Genomic DNA, 17,240 nt, shown 5'->3' with positions numbered 1-17,240 from the left:
AGAGATCTGTCTGGCTTTGCCCCTTGAGTGCTGGGATTAAAGGTATGCACCACCACCACCTGGCTCTGCAATACTTTTAATGAGTATGTTTTAGAAAGAAAGAATGGGAATGTCAGGGGAAAAAACACAGTTATCTCATGTCACAGAGCAAGACAGCATTAGAGTGAACGCACATTCAGCTCTGTGCAGAAGCCCACTTGGCTCCTCACACATGCTGTGCGTGTGTCTGTGCACATACATGGCCTGAGCATCTAGTTGAAGTGCAGATTCTGGCTCTGCAGTTCCAGGGTGGACTTGTTTCTGTCGGTGTGGGCCTGTGGGTCTGTGGGTCAGACCTTAGTTTTAAGTTTTTAAGTTGCATGGTTCTTAACATACTATGCTGTGTTTCTCCCAAGTAATGAAAAACAAAACAAAACATCATTTTTGTCTAATGATGGTAAACAAACTGTGTGTGTGCCTGTGTGTGTGAACTGCAAACAAATTCCACAGGATCACTGCTACATTCCTAAAGTCATAATATGCGAATTTTCCAAAAAAACAAAAACAAAAACAAACCCATAGCATTCACAAATCAAAATTGCTCTCACACATCCACGTTTGATTTATTCAACTTTTTGAGACTAGAATGGAGATAAACTAAAAACAGTAAAGAATAGAGAGGCATAGAAACAGTCTGATAACCAACATCAAAATCCTGCATGAGATGAAATGCTCAAGTCTTAGCCTTTCCCAGGCCATATCTATCTCCCACCTTCCAAACTGGGCCCTGGACTAGAAGGTCCGCCCATTAGAGTCCTTGTTAGAGTCGGAAGGAAAACGCCTCTCCTGGACATCTGAGTACTTGTTTCCCAGCTCCTGGCACTGCTTGGGAGGTTGTAGAACCTTTGGTTCTGTTGTCTAATTGGCAGAAAGGGCGGGGGCCGTGAAGACGATCTCCTCCCTTGTGTTGACCCATTAGCTCTGCTTCTGATCTCTAGCCCAAAGGAAGCCTCTCCTACCAAGCTCTTGTCACAGATCCACTCTGTTGCCATTCCTTCCCCACCAGGAAGGACTGTGCCACCTAACACTGTGCGTCCAAGTACAAAGACTCAACCCTGCCGCTGAGCCTGCCAGGCATTCTGACGCAGCAACAGGCAGAATGACTAACGGGGCCGTCAGTAGATATTCTGGAGTGATAACTGACAAAATCTGGGTATTTCCTGACTGTAGACCTTTTGTGGGCACCGTGAAACTCCATGACTTTCCAGTGTGACAACCACCACCTCCTACAGGTCTTTGAACAGGGGCTGCCTACAAAAGCCACCCAGCAGACATCTGGGCCATAGAATAAACTCTGAGGAATTTCTGGCTTAGAGATTGTAGAGATTTATAGTCTAGGCTCTTTATTTCCACTTCTGAATTCTCCACTAAGGACCCAGCGTGAGACTGGGTTTCCCTGACACAGCCTTGGATTTTTTTTTTCTTCTCCTCTTCAGGCTTACTATTTAAGGAAGGAGAAAATTAAAATAAATAAGTAGAAAGAAGTGGGAGGGAGTTGAAATGGAAGGTGACAGTCAAAACAGGAAGGAGAAACACTTCTGCTGAATCGTCCTTTCAAGATGTCTCCCCTGTGGAAGTAACTGAATTCAAGGAGGCTTAGAAAGTTAGTATTCATGGCAATGCCAGTGGCAAAGGAAAATGCAGACGAAGAAAGCCATGAACACACTGATAAAGATAACACACAGTCCAAAGCCCCGGGAAGAACGTGTCTCCTGTCTCAACTGCATCTCTGCCCTGGCTGGATGTGACAGATGCTCTTTGCTCTGATTTTATACAGTGCCAGGATACATCACGATATTTAGCAGAGGGTAACTTCATACTGTTTTCTAGTATTTTTAGCACGGGTCCTTTGGAAACGATTTGCTATTTTTAAGACAAATCTTTATGGCATCTGCAGCACTCTTTGAATGGAGAAGGTTAAATATAGTCTCTCATATTTGGGAATGAATGACTCAGGTTAAAAAAAATTGGCCTTTTTTTTTACTTACAGTTTTATAGGAGCAAATTTTAAAAGTTAATTTACATACAGGACAGAAAGAGATAAGCAAAGCCACTGGGTTAATACGAAAGAAATAAGCAAAACCTGCCTTCACTGCTGCGTCAAATTCTGACAAGGGTGACTTCAGGAAAGAAGGGTTCACTTTGGGTGGTGGTTTAAGGGAAGCTACAGTCAACCGTTGGGGGAAGGCATAGAGGTGGGAGGGTGAAGTGGTTGTCCTTTAGGTCCATTTCAAGGCCAATCAGAAATCAGAGACCAATGGATGCTGGTGCTCAACTCTTTCCCCATTTTCTCCTTTCTATTCAGTCTGAGACCCCAGGCTGTGGGATGGTGCCACCCACACATAGGGTGGTCCTTCCCACATCACAAGTACACCTGGACCAAGTCTCATATTCATTCTAAATCCAGTCAGATCAAGCACCACAGCCACCAACAACCGACCAGTTCTGAAGGGGTTAACAGCGTCCTCTGGGGCGCTGCATGCCCATTTGTCTGAACACAGGCATTTATTGAGTGATTGCTCTGCAGGAAGCACAAGTTTGTGTTCTTTGCTTGAAGTTACTCACTTAAGCCTCACAATCGCATCATGTAGTGGATGAAAAGTAGAACAAACAATCTCCAAACCGATGGAGAATATTAAGCAACTTGTCCGAGATCACACAGCCGTAAATATTTGCCCAGAATTCTGTTATGGGTTGAATTACGTTCCTCCCAGATTCATCTGCTTTAGTTCTTAATCTCCAGCACTCAGACTGTTACCATATTTGGAAGGAGGGTCATTGCAGATGTGATTAGTTAAATGACTGTACTGGAATAGGATGGTCCCTGAATCTAGTATGACTAGATTCTTACAAAAAGAATTCTCTCTCTCTCTCTCTCTCTCTCTCTCTCTCTCTCTCTCTCTCTCTCTCCCCTCACTCCCCCACTCCCTCTCCTTTCTTTCTTTCTTTCTTTCTTTCTTTCTTTCTTTCTTTCTTTCTTTCTTTCTTTCACTCATCCATTTTTTTTCTTTTCAGCACTGGGGGTTGACCCTAGGACCCTGCATGTGTTCGGCAAGTCATTACACTGAACTACATCTTCCCTATGTGTCCATTCCTCTTTTTCTTTTTTAAGGAAAAAATAAGATTATATTTCACTAAGTTCTTTAAGCTGGCCTTAAACCCACTCCGTAGCCAAGGCTGACCTTGAAATGCCTCAGATTCCCAAGTATTTGGGATTGAAGGCCTTCATCACCAGGACAGGCTTGAATTGAAACTGACATATTAATTGTTTGTATGATGAGGTTAATTTAAAAAATACATTAAAAATAGAGATTAACTCCCGTGAAGAGATGCCTTGGAAAAAATAATACAGGAGAAAATGACAGAAGAACCAGATAGAGAAAATGTCCAGTCTCACTAGTAATCAAAGGAGTGAAAATCTAAGCTAGAAGGTTGGTCATTAGATTGAAAGAGAAATCTACATGTCTCTGAAGACATAATGATTGGAAAGCTACAAGAAATCACAGAACTGGAATTTAGATCAAGAAGCCTGAGGTCTTCCAGCTGTCCTCTGTTTCTGCAAAAACACTGGAAGGAGTTCTAGACATGGACATATGCTAAAAATTCTAAGCCACTCGGGATCAAAAGAAACCTGTCTTCTATTTTTTTAGCTGAGGATCGAACCCAGGGCCTTGCACTTGCTAGGCAAGCGCTCTACCATTGAGCTAAATCCCCAACCCTGAAATTGGTCTTCTTTTGGTCTCAAACTTACCTTGAGAAAGTGGGTTTTGATCTTCCCACAGTGCTTGCCCATCTGCTCTCTGATGGGGGAGTAAAGCAGGTCTTTGGCAGCAATGCGGGCGTAGGCTACTCTCTTGTTGTTACTGAGCATCCAAATGAAGACATCTGGGAGAGTGTGCTGTGGCTGTGTGGAGGAGGGATATTATCGGAGAGGTTGGTATTTGATGGATGTGCTTCTAGAGTCTACCTATCCCCAAAGAACCCTTTTTCTGCAAGCAGAAGATAGAAGAAGAAGATAGAATTTAAACACCTGTACAAACAAGCCAGTGAGCTGCCACTTCCTTGAGAAGGAAACATCTTGGTCATGAGGTAGGAATACATGTGACTTCCACTGTACTTGCTGGACCTGCATTGGGGCATCTTTGATTGCCTACATTTCTTGATGTATCAAACAAATACTTTTCTACAGATTTCCATTGATTTTTTTTCAATGTAGATACTGACTTAGCTCCAACGCATTAGATTTCCTCAGAATCATGTATCATTTCCAGAAAGTTCAAATGAAAAGACAAGAACAAAAGTGTGCTAATGCCCTTGAATCATTTCCCAGTTGCTTTTAGGAAAGAGAAAACAAATCGAGAGAAGCCTTGTGCCTAAGATCTAGTTGCCAAATAGCCAACTTCCATTTCAGCCATGTGGAGAAACTCCACTAAACATTTTAGAAATTTCAAATTTTAAAAATTGAGCAATTGAACAAGGAAATGCAGGTTTCCATTTCAAGTGTTCTGTGATTTTGTGTTTGAAATGTACATTTCTGGACCAATAAAACTATAAAAATAGGAGGCATAGTGCTTTGAGCTGGAAGTAGGTACCCTGTCTTGCTTGTTTTTGACATACATATTTGATACTTAAAAGGGGATCCATCCCTCTATCTGATATGGAGCCAAAGGCAAAGGTAAGGGATTCTAGCCAGCTCACCAAAATAGCTCTGGCAGGTCTTGCCTTCTCCTCCATTCTCTCTGCCTTGCTTAAAACTATTAGATTATATCGCTAAAGCTAGCCACCAAGGGCTATTCCCTTATTTGGTCACTTCCTCCTTCTGAGGTTGACTACCGAAGCAGCTATCAAAATATTGAAGTCCAGCAATCAAAAGCTCCCTTTGACTCACCCGATAAAGATGCCCAATTAAAATTAAACCACCTCATCCTAATACAGAGTTTCCCCTTTTACCTTTATAAACTGCCATTTGCCTATGGGCCACATCTTTCTCCTCTCTATCCAGAGGCAGTCCTTTGTGCTCTGGGACAAACATTCCTGTCCTCTCTCCCTTGTTCCCTTCCCCTTCTCCCTCATCCTCATCCTCTACCTCTTTGTTTCTTATTCCCCATTCTTTGTACCTCTGGGGCAAATAGATCTCTCTGTGCTGAGAACTTGTTCTTGGAGGTCCTGAGATGATACTTTTTCTTTCAAGTGGATAGTCTGCTTAGTTGCAGACAGGAAAACCTAATCCCTATGCCCTTGAACCTTCCATGTTCTTCATAAAAATTCTCTTGTCTACTGTTTAGCATTACCTGTCTCACTATTAATACGCTTCCAGAGAACAAATAATAGGAGAAAGAATCATGATGTCCAAGAGCCAATGGTACAGGAAGTTCAAGTATCTCCCACAAAGTCCAATGTAGGAAATGTGCCCACAGCTGTAGGCTTCAAGAAAGATTCAGTATTCAACAGAAGCAAATACGATGCCTTTTAAAAGACCATTCTAGAAGATTCCAGAAAACATTCCTTACAACTAACTTTAAAATGGGATGCTGTTTAATCTTTATTGAACCTGAGTTTAAATTCTCTTATAGTTGAAAACCTATCAAAGCCCCCACCCTCAGTGTTCTTATTTGGACTTTTCTTGTGCTAGGGGACATGTATTTTATTTTGTGGAACACTCTGGCTTAATGAAAAATCAATATAGCGATCTATGTTTGACTTAATTTTTAAAATTTCTCCTACCATCACTAAGCAAATGTTCAGCTCATTCATCCCCCCTCTCTGGGAAGATTTCTTCCCCATCTTTCCAATTAGCTTTGTCTGTAGGGTTGATTACCTCATCCACAAGAAAGCGGATCTTCTCCACAAAGCTCTGGGCTTCACCAATCATCTCATCAAGAGATAACTTTTTCTTCTGTTGTTGAATGGCACCTTTGGCCTCTTTGGCCATTACCTCCTAAAAAAGACAAGAGTTAGTGTAGATGTTTCTAGAAGTCTAGGGAACAAACATTGCCCCATGGCTGGAATGTCCTAAAGGTGTTTATAAGCTCCATACAAGGACTGTATTGAGTCCCACATTGTGCACCTTGACCATTGACTAGAAATTGCATAGGAATGTAGATATAGTAGGTACCATTTCCTTTGGTAGACAGATGGGATGCTGAGACCTAGAAAGTGCAGAAACTTGTCGAGGCCACAGGAGTATGAGACAGTATCTGAACTAAGCTTCCCAGTGCTTAATAACAACTGTGTGATAATGGCAGCTAAACTTTGTTGAGTTATTACTCTACTCCATGCAATATTCTTTCATTACTCCTCTTAGAGACCTTAGGAGATGGGTACCAATATTTCCATTTTAAGGTGAGAAAAAAGTCACACAGCTCCTGGTCATGATTTGCAGCTCAGTCCAGAATGAGTATCACTTTCTCATCTTAGAAATATGAAGGATGCTTCCAGCCCAAGGTACCATCTGAGAAGCAGGAAGAATCAGGAGAGTGTTCCAAATACCAAACACAATTATTGTATAACCCAGGCATGATAGCACACCTCTGCATCCCAGCACTTGGAATGGAGATGGAAACAGGAGAATCGGTAGTTCAAGGTCATCCTGAACTACATAGCATGTTTGACCTCAGCCTGGGCTACTTGAGACCATGTCAAGAAAGGAAGAGAGAGTGGATGGGAAAGAGGAAGAAGGATGAGGAGATCGCAGGGAGGGGCAGGGGAAGGGAGGAAAAAAGCAAAGAAAATATTTATTTTTATTCACCATATCCAGCTATACTTATAGTATTTGTTAAGAAGAAAAAGAAAAAGTCTCTTCCAGTGCCTTCCAAGGCCCTGTGAATTGGCAGTGCTCACTCCTTCTTCTCCTAGCATCCCCTCCTCACCCACTGGGCCCCACGCTCGTGGCTCCTCAGGAGGTCCTGAACCATGCCAAGTTTGGTCTATCCTAAGGCTGTAACACTAGGACATTCTTATTGCTCACATGTTCTACCTGGCCTCCACATGGCTTCAATGTAAACATCACCATTTATTATATTTTCCTGGTCACTGTGGCTTTGGTGAGTTTTCCTTCATAATCATAACCTGTGATTATTTTTACGTGCAGGTTGTTTACCTGTCTGCATTTTGACTTCTAGTTGGACAGGGAGCCCCTGTCTGGTTCTTGTCTTGCACCATCCATGTTGTCATAGATACCGCCACACAACAGTGACATACAGCACATCCTTGCCACACAGAGTATGATAAGTATATTTGGAATGAGTAAGTCAGTCTGTTTATGGACTCCCCAAGGATAAACTTTCAGTTTTGTGTTCCTAGCACTTTGTCCATGCCTGACACACAAGAAGCCTTCTGGTAATGCTGACTACAAAAATTAATACCTGCTGTCTGTCGGGTACCAAGACTGTAGTTGGACATGATGCTTCCTTGGACATTTTTGTGAAATGTAAGCAAGAGCAATACATGCAAATAAATGTACAAAGCATCATAATTTCAGACAGGGGTGAAGCCAGGCTTCCTGGAGGCTCTGAATCTGAGCTGAGCTATAAGTGAATAGAATTCATCAGTCAGGAAGAAAACAAAAGGCAGTCCCCACAGAGGGAACAATCACACGTGCAGATGCACAATCAGCAAGAGTCCAGCCAGTTGGAGCACAGATTCAGGGTAAAGGTGTACTGCAGGACAAGGCCAGGATGCTAGGTCTACAGCTCTGTAGAGCATGCAAAGGGAATTTAGACTCTGTCCTATCAATTATTGATAGACTCCAATGATGTGCTGAGAACAAGTGATCACGTTGAATTTTGTTTCCAAAGGCGTTTCGGTTGTGGTATGGAAGATAGGCTAGAGGAAGTCTACTGCAAAGTCTGGGCCAGAGGTTCTAAGCGACTGGTTCAGGTAGTAATTCGGGGGCTAGCGAAGTGGTGTAAGTTCTAGAATGCTTAAGGGACATAGTCAAGAGGATCTGGGCTGGCACTGACTGTTTGAAGTGAGAGATTAAAAGTCAGCATAGATACAGAGGCTACTGGCTGGATCAGTAAGTACTGCTGGGTGTGCCAATGCAGGATGATGGAGGAGAAAGCTAGAAGAGGCGGAGGTGAGTAGAAGATACTGACTTCCATTAGGAGGTAAGATACACTGATCCAGAGATGAGAGACATGAGTCTGCAACAGTGAATTTTTACAGCTAACTTGATTAAAGAATTCCTTGGGCATTAAAGAGATACAACTTTGAATGTGTGATGTGAGGGTGCTTCTATAGAGGTTTACCGAGGAGAAAAGACCCATCCTGAATTGGATAGCATCATCTGTTGAGCTGTGATCCTAGACTGAATGAAAAGGAGGAAATCCAGTCTGAATGAAAAGGAGGAAGTCCACTGGACACCGCCATCCCTTTCTCTCTCTGCTTCATCATCTGTGGAGATGTGAAGAGCCCCAGCTACATGCTCCCACAACCACAAACACCTGCTGCACCTGCCCTGCATGATTGAGTGTTACCTTTCAAACCCTGAGCCTATGTAAATCCTTCCTCTCACAAGTCTGTTCACAGTAGTGAGAAAAGAACAAATATGAGGCACCATTAAGATGCTGCCACTGAAGGTTTGATCCAGTCAGGACTGATGGACAACGAGCAGACAGAACTCTAAGGAGAATATGCAATGGAGAGAAGGCACAGACAGCATGACACTAGAGGATCAGAGGAAGGACCAGACAGAAAGATCTTACAGATGCTGGAAGCCAGCTCCCTGGGACATCCTGGGGGACAGAAAAGAAGTATTCTGGAAAGGAAGATGAAGGAAGAGTTTAGGCACCCGTGTTTAGTCTCTGGAATTGGATTATCTAGTTATGAGCTCTTAAAAAATTATCTTCCTGAATCCTGCTCATACCTTTAAAATGCTCCCCCCCCCAGTCAAATATGGAGAGATTTTTTTGGGCAGATTATCACAGCATCACCCAAATGTCCCTTGGTGCTATTGCTGGAATTGAAAGTTCAAGGTCAGGTATTTCAGGATCTGACTTGGGCTGACATTTCTCAGCCATCACTCATTCTACAAGGACTGAGCATCTGTAAGATCACTTTAAACATCTACAAGCACAGTGCTAGTGGTCAGGACACAGAAGGTCATCATTAGCTTCCTGTCCTCAAAAAGTTCTGGCAACCCTTAACGCGATTCTCAATAGGGATCTGAGGAGGGGAGAATTGCTACTTCTTTTTAACTTCTTGATTTGTGAGAGGGACATCAAGGTGGAAGAGTCTAAGAACATAGCCTTAAAAAAAAAATGTATGGGCATTTTGGCTTCCTATGTCTGTGCGCCATGTGCAATGCATGCTGAGGCCAGAAGAGGGCATCAGGCCTTCTGGAACTGGAGTTAGGAGCAGTTGTGAGCTTCCACGTGGGTGCTGAGACTCAACCTTGGGTCCTCTGGAAGAGCAGCTGTTTTTCCTAACTATCCAGCCATTTCTCTATCCTGAGCCTAACAGCTTTAAGAAAATGCAGATTTCAGAAGAAATAAGGGGAGGTTCCATCTGAATAAGAAGTGGAACTGTGGGGCTTCCAGCTCAACCTTGTGAACGTCAATAGATGTGAGCACCTTTCCTACCCAGCACACGTTCTTTCCCACTGCTCTCTCTACCTCACAGAAAAGTGTGTTCTTTAAACCTTGTCCTTGTCTGGCCTGTGACCTATGTGTCATCTGTGAGGTTTATTTTTAAAGCACATGCTTTAACTCCGTTCAAAATATAAATAGGTTTTCACATACCAGCTCTTGGCAGCAGAGCGTGAGTCGTTTCTTATCTAACGCAGTTTGGTTCAACATCTTCGGTTTCTTTTCTGCTTCAGAGATAAAGGAGCTGAAAGAGAATATCTGTTTTGCAGCCTACTGAGTGAAAATCCACTTGTATGAGTCCAGAGATCTGCAAAAAATATCTACTTTCTGTGGCACAGTTGAAAGCTAATAGAGCCACAGAACCAAGGTTTTTCATTTAGGATCAAATAATGGTGTGCTAACATTTCTAATAGACAAAAGAAAAAAGAAGATTGGACATGATCCCCAGATCTCGTGCCTGTGTTCATCTGGGGAATTTATGAATTTCATTTTCTTTCAGTACATACCCATTGTAACTGCTATCAAATTCTATAGCAATTTTGCATGAAATAATACAGCTCTCTGTCTTACATATTTAAGACATATCAAGATTTTTCTAAAATGTTACATATCAAGCAAGTATTTTAGAATCAAGACTGAAATATGTGCCCATCTTTTTGAAGAGGAATATTTTTGGAGATGAAATTTTAAGTGTGTCAAAAAGGAAAATAATAAAGGCTATGAATGCAATTCAAGAAGAAATGTAAATGACCCGAAAATCTTAAGGAAGTAACATATTGTCTTTAGTGATGACTTAAATGATATTGAAACCAATGCTACTTCATTTACAAAATTAATATTATGCAAAATTAGTGGTGATACAGGAGAGGATGGGAAAATGTATGCTGCAGTAGAAGTAAGTAACTGGTTATTTCTTACAAACTTCTTGATAGCACATATGGACATTTTAACATGTGCATAATTTGATTAAAAAATTACACTAGAATTCTTGTCCTTTGGAAATAGTAGAATGATTTTGCAAGAATATATTTGTAGAGTATTTGCTTTAGTAATAAAATAAGTGGAGCAATAAAATATTGTTAAAGACAAATTAAATTTATTTTGGTATATCTATGTATGAAGATGCCTGTGCTATATGGCTGAGTGTAGAAGCAACCTGCTGGACAAATATTGCTATGGATATCGCTCTGTATAAATAAAATGCTGTTTGGCCAGTGGCCAGGCAGGAAGTATAGGCAGGACAAGAGAAAAGAGAATTGTGGGAAGCGGAAGGCTGGGGAGACACTGCCAGCCACTGCCATGACAAGCAACATGTAAAGACACCGGTAAGCCACAATCCACATGGCAAAGTATAGATTAATAGAAATGGGTTAATTTAAGATAGAAGAAGTAGATAACAAGAAGCCTGCCATGGCCATACAGTTTGTAAGCAATATAAGTTTCTGTGTGTTTACTTGGTTGGGTCTGAGTGTCTATGGGCCTGGCAGGTGAGAGAGATTTGTCTTGACTGTGGGCCAGGCAGGAAAACTCTACCTACAAAATATCTGCTATTATTGTGAAGAAACAAAGTATTTTATGAGTGTGTGTGTGCGTGTGCGTGTGCGTGTGCGTGTGCGTGTGCGTGTGCGTGTGTGTGTGTGTGTGTGTGTGTGTCTTCAAAGTCAGGAAACCCAGTCCAGGAGGACAAATTATCTCTTTTCTCTGAAAGTAGGAATGTAGAGAAAATTGAAAATGTATCTTTTAATATCATGTCCATAATAGAACTATGGAATATGGAATGTAAATGTAAAAACTACCACAAAGGAAACTTCCAAAGGGAAGCATAGGATGAGAGACCCCACACCCACACTGTCTGGTGCCAATAGGAAACCCTACCAGGTTCTCTTTGAAGATACTACTAAAGCCACATTTTTTTTTTGTTCCTTTCTACAAAGAATACAAGGACTATATTTGGGGATAGACATATTCTTGCTGCAGTCATGCATTTATTAGAAATACAGGAAATCCTATCCTACTCTCCAGGATGGATCAGCCCAAATAGACATGTTACTGCCCCAGGATCTCTCCTATCACACAGAGGCCAGTGGACACACATTTCTCTGTATCAGAATTTGGGTGAGTGTTAAGGTATGTGTTCCATTCAGTCTCTATCTTTCAGACCCAGCCTGCTCTTTGACTGTGCATGACCTCGTCACCCCTACATGATGAGCGGCTCATCCTTGCTGTGGAGGAGACCTCAAAAGACCAACTACTCTACCAAGAAAGGAGCAGGAATCAGGAATTCCAATCTGACCTTGGGTCCAACCTGCTCTCTCAGATCTTCACTTACCAACTCTAAAACTACCATTTTAATCATCAGCACACATGGATGGTTTTCTAGCTTACTGAAAACTCGAAGAAAAGAGGGATTGTTAGTTACCATCCTCAAGTAACCCCCTCATGTAGAAGAGTTATTGAGCTATTACTTGCTTGCCAATACTTTCCGAGATGAGAGATGGGGTGATGGAGCTTTGTAAAAGATGTTTCAAGGGAATTACAGGTGGTACTTGACTCCAGCAGGACTAGTATTTAATATTGTTTTGTGTTGAAAAATGAAAGCAAATAAAGAGAGCAAAACAACACATTTATTTCTTTGTCTGCATGTGTGAATATATATGAGGACAGATATATACATATGAATGAACACACACAGCAGACTATCTGGCATATCTACTGCCTGTCTACTGGTTTTTACCTTTGATATAATTTAATCTCCACCTGCTTTTTAGTAGTTCTACTTTTTAGCAAGTTCTCATTTTTCTTGTCTTGAATGAGTTAATTTTAAGAGATGGTCCAAGTTGCTTCCACTTGGGACAAGTTGCCTCTACAGGCCCTGAGAGAGTTCCGCCTACCATCTGTGTTGCTACAGATCCCCGCCCCCCCATTACTACAGGCTGTACCAGTGACTTGGTTCAAATAGGATGTGTCAAGAGCAATCAGATGAGGTTTTGGTCAAGGCCCACTGTGTTTTCCACCTGATTGACATTCTCTCCGACTCTACTTGTCTCTTCATCATGATAAGAGCATCTTAGACAGACTTATGAGGCAAAGGATTGAGGATGGATGGCCTCAAACTAGTAAGAAACTGAAGTCCTCAACCCAACTACCCATGAAGAACTGAATCCCGTAGGTAACCAAATGAGTGATTTGGGAAGTGGATCCTAGTTGGGCCTACAGATGACTTTAGTCCCAATAACCCAGGGAGTCCTGTGCTCAAAAGCCACTCCTGCATTCCTGATAGACACAAACTGTGATGTGAAAAAACTGTGACAAGCCACTAGGTTTGAGGGTAAATTGTTACTCAGTAATAGGTCAGTATACCCTGCTTTCAAAGTCTCTTGTTATATTGTCTGGCCCCTAAAATAAAAGTCCCTAACTGGGTTTTTTAATCAATTAAGCAGCACTGATATAGCCTTATGTACCTAAGGGCCACATAGTTATTGAGTATCTACCGAACATGAAGTGGCTTGCTGGGTGCTGATGCTATGAGGACTTTTTCTTGTTCCATAAAGAATCCTAGCAGTTGGTCTGTGTAGTTTCATCTTCTCCCCTTTGACTTACACTGGAGTTCTTTAAGTATCAGGAAGGGATACAATACTGTCAAGTGCCCATCCGAATGTGTGTGAGAGCAGCTGATTTCTCAAGGTCATTGAGTCCATCTGAGCTGTCTGATGCTGCCACTCACCTGCTTTGACTGATGAAGTCACTGAGCACGGTCTTCATCTTCTCTTCTGGTGCCTCCTCTGAAACCTTGACCAGCTCCCTCACTTCTTCTATGCCTTCTTCCTGAAGACAAACCACAGAGTGTGGGACTTGTGGTAGAGATCACTGATTGTCACATTCCAGAAACAACAGTGGCCTCTCTTTGTCGCTGTGGTTTTGGTGAGGCAGGAAGAGCCTCTTCTTTCTTGAGCTTAGCCTGGAAGTACTGCTACATTCCCACTTCGAACTCCCCTTTCCTTAGGTCCAGATGAGCATCCTCTCCTGTGTTACTCAGAGCCATTGTGTCCCAGATCGATTCCTATCTAACTAAGCATCATTCTGTGTCACCCACCTTGTGGGAAACCTAAAATAATGAGAAATATTTCCTAATTTTAAAATGTATATATTATTATAAAAAATGTCAAAGTCAATATTTAAGTCAATTTTACAAAGTAATGTAACCCTACTGGCATTGAAGAGCAATTCTGAGGGTATCAGGTTTGGGGGCTGGGAACAGGGTAGATTGGGTGTAGCAGTGACTATATGCTGATAGACTTAATAATTTTACATTTCCCTTTGGGCCTCAATTCCAGGATTCTACTCAGCATCCCAGAGGAAAATGGGGTCTAAAGGGAAATGCCAATATTCCTACTGCTATGCTAGAATTTACAAAAGCCGCCTTTCCAACCACCTGCCAAAATCTGGTGCCAAGGACTCAAGCTCTGTTCTTTGCATCTCCAATATACAAAGAAGAGGCATCACAATGGAGGGGATTTGGGCTCTGGCTTGGGCTACCTGGGTTCAAATCCAGGCTGCCGCTTACTGGTAAACTAATCTCATTATACACAGTTTCTCACTTATAAAATAGGAAATTAATAGGAACCATCTGCCTCACCGCCATAGGGGGAATGAACTTAATCATGGAAGTCATGAAGGGCTGTTGACACTGAGCAAGGTATTAGACAAGAGTGCTAAAGACTATTGCAGCCTCTACGGGATATTCTGGTTTGTTTTGTCATTGCTGTTAGTGATGAACTATATCTATTCTGTCTGAAGAATAAATAAGGCCCGTCTTGCAAAGCCTGTGGCCTCCACATTGTGTAAACCTAGTGCTGTGGGATGTTCTGTATGTCAAATGTGTTGCTCTGATTGGGTAAAATAAAGTGCTGATTGGTCAGTAGCCAGGCAGGAAGGATAGGGTAGGCAGGACAAGGAGGAGGAGAATTAGGGGAACTGGAAGGCTGAGGTGGAAGACACTGCCAGCCGCCGCCATGACAACCAACATGTAAAAACACTGGTAAGCCACAAGCCACGTGGCAAAGTATAGATTAATAGAAATGGGTTAATTTAAGATAGAAGTAGATAACAAGAAGCCTGCCACAGCCATACAGTTTGTAAACAATGTAAGTTTCTGTGTGTTTACTTGGTTGGTTCTGAGTGTCTGTGTGCCTGGCGGGTGAGAGAGATTTGTCCTGACTGTGGGCCAGGCAGGAAAACTCTAACTACAACCTAGTCTAGGCCTCTCTGGCTATTTTCAGAGTCTAGCTCCCCAACGCCTAAATTCCCACAGCTGAAGACACTACTTTGCTTTACAGAAGTTAGGTTGTGAAGTAAAGTGGAGGGAGATACACATCCTCTCCTCAGTGTGGCTTCTAGTGGACTAGGAAGGTGAACCAAGAGTCACCTGATGAGGCCCATGGACAGTGAGTGGAGGATTAGAGGATGTCCCTCCCCATGAGACCTTTGGATAGGAAGAAATGCGAGGGTAAGGAAGGGGCCAGTTGAAGCCAGGATTTGTCAACTTTGTGAGATATCTTCTCCTCCTGCATTTGGGAGATGGAGATCCAGCCACTTGTTAGGTCCTGAAAGAGCAAAAGGCAGAGCAGGGGTTCTGATTTGGATAGTTTGATTTGAATTTGGAAATTTTACAAAGCATTCTCATTCCTCTGGGTTCCCATGATCGAAGTCTTGAAATACAGCAGCCTCGATCCAGTGACCTTTGACCTGAGGTTAAAGAGAAAAGCAGATATTTATTCTAGTTTCCCATATGCCAGGGAAGCCACCTACCAAGAGGTCAGCCATTTTCCCCAGCATGTTTGACCAGTGGAGTCTGAATGTCTGGTCTCCCCAGGAGCTGATGAAGGAGACACATGGCTTCTTGGCACCAAAAGGCAGGTAGTTGTAATTTCTGTAAAGGCACATTAGGTGTGGAAGTCAGTTGGCACTCAGTGGTTTTTCAAGCAACCCCAGATGTTTGTTTATGTTTTATGTGTTCAGTAGGGATGCAGGAGGGTGGAGACATAACTACTAATGCCATCCTATAATTGGAGATCTGTGATCAGTGAATGGTGAGTTATGGCTACTATGAAAGGCATTAAGAGTTACTCCCAGACCAGTGTGGTGCACATCAGATCCCAGCACTTGGAATGTGGAGCCAGGAGGAGGGATAGTTCAAAACCATCCTCAGCAACAGAGTGAGTTCAAGCACAGCCTGGGCTACATGAAACTCTCAAAATCAAGGCAAACACACAAAAGAAGTTACTCTCAGACATAGAGTAAAGCTTAGAAATTATCACCAGTGTGCAGAGTATGTAGAGTATGTTGGGCAAACCTCCCTCAAAGAAGGCTTAAATTGATAAAGGAAAAGAGCAATGTTGCTTTTTAAATGTATGTTCTGAACACATTGTATTGATCCATTGATAGGAATGAAATTTCTGGAGAAAAGTAAATCAAATTACTAATGGAAATAAACTCATACATCCCAATCTGAACCAGTACTCGGTAGCTCAGCATCATTCTATCATTCTTTCACTTGTTTGTCCATCCGTCCATCCATCCATCCACCCATCCATCCATCCATCCATCCATCCATCCGTGCATCCATCTCATACAAATTGTTACCAGGCCCTGGTGTCAATAATATAGGTGACTTGCTTGGCTAGGAATAGATAAGATGCATAGTCAACCAGCAAAGATATGGAGCCCCAAGGATTGCCTGACAGTGGCAGAGGAATAAATATTCCCTACTGCTGATAGGAAAAGGTCATTAACAGAATGAAATGGAAGTCAAAAAAGACAGAACTAATGTGTAGATTTGGTTCCCAAGGCGGGAGATGGGGGGTAGTTTGGGTGGGTGTGGAGGCAGGGCAGGCAGAAGAGGCATAGCCAACCTGTGAAGTGCCCTGGCTAAAGACAACTGTTTTAGGTTTTCCCCAGCCCCCCTATAATTTTTCTCACAAGACCTAAAGAGAAGTGTGGATGGGAGGCAGGAGCAAATGCTTGGGATGGGTATGGTGCTGACTTTGGAGAATGTGGACATTGTTGGGAGAAATATGTTTATGGTGGTTTGGAAAGAAAGAGGCAGAGATGGGGTAGACAAAGGCGTAAAAAGAGGAGAGAGGGGAGGAGAAGGAAGGGAGGGGCAGGGGTAGGAGAGGGGAGGAAGGGAGGTGAGATAGAGGGAAGGAAAGCACCACACCAAACAGTGGAGTTGAGAAGGGAGGAGGAAAGGGGAGGGAGGAAGGGAGGGAACATGATTTCCTTTCCTACAAAAGCTCTTCAGCCTGGAAGATCGGATGTTCTTTTTTTAGCCCTCCAACCTAAATTTCTCCGGAAGTGTGGCAGAATTAGCAAAGGCTCCCTGATGTACTCTGTAAAAAATAAACAAACCAGCAGGTGTCCATTCCGGGGGGGGGGGGGGGAAGTAAGTCAAAGAGGTTCTTGGCTGGCAGGGGGGGCGGGGCGGCAGGTGATGGGGGGCGGGGGGACTGAAGTTGTCATTTCAGCAAGAGCACGAAGACAAAGGTCAGAAACCAGACTATTCCCTGTTTTATCTCTACAATCATTTCACCGAGAATCCCACATCTAAACAAG

General features: G+C 42.7%; 1 protein-coding gene across 1 annotated transcript in view; it reads right to left on the bottom strand.

Annotated features, from left to right (window-relative positions):
- Positions 1–17,240, bottom strand: part of Fer1l6 (fer-1 like family member 6) — a 119,734-nt gene that overhangs the window by 70,422 nt on the left and 32,072 nt on the right. Inside the window, exons 13-17 of the mRNA XM_036208371.1 lie at positions 15,435–15,555; positions 13,351–13,451; positions 9,780–9,870; positions 5,858–5,977; positions 3,791–3,943 (exon numbers count right to left, since the gene is read on the bottom strand). Coding sequence (XP_036064264.1) covers positions 3,791–3,943; positions 5,858–5,977; positions 9,780–9,870; positions 13,351–13,451; positions 15,435–15,555 — 586 coding nt within the window. The remainder of the gene's footprint in view (positions 1–3,790; positions 3,944–5,857; positions 5,978–9,779; positions 9,871–13,350; positions 13,452–15,434; positions 15,556–17,240) is intronic.

Source organism: Onychomys torridus, chromosome 16 (genome assembly GCF_903995425.1).
Source record: "Onychomys torridus chromosome 16, mOncTor1.1, whole genome shotgun sequence".
Lineage (NCBI taxonomy): Eukaryota > Metazoa > Chordata > Mammalia > Rodentia > Cricetidae > Onychomys > Onychomys torridus.
The sequence above is the reverse complement of the archived record's forward strand: the minus strand, read 5'-3'. Positions and strand labels throughout refer to the sequence as shown.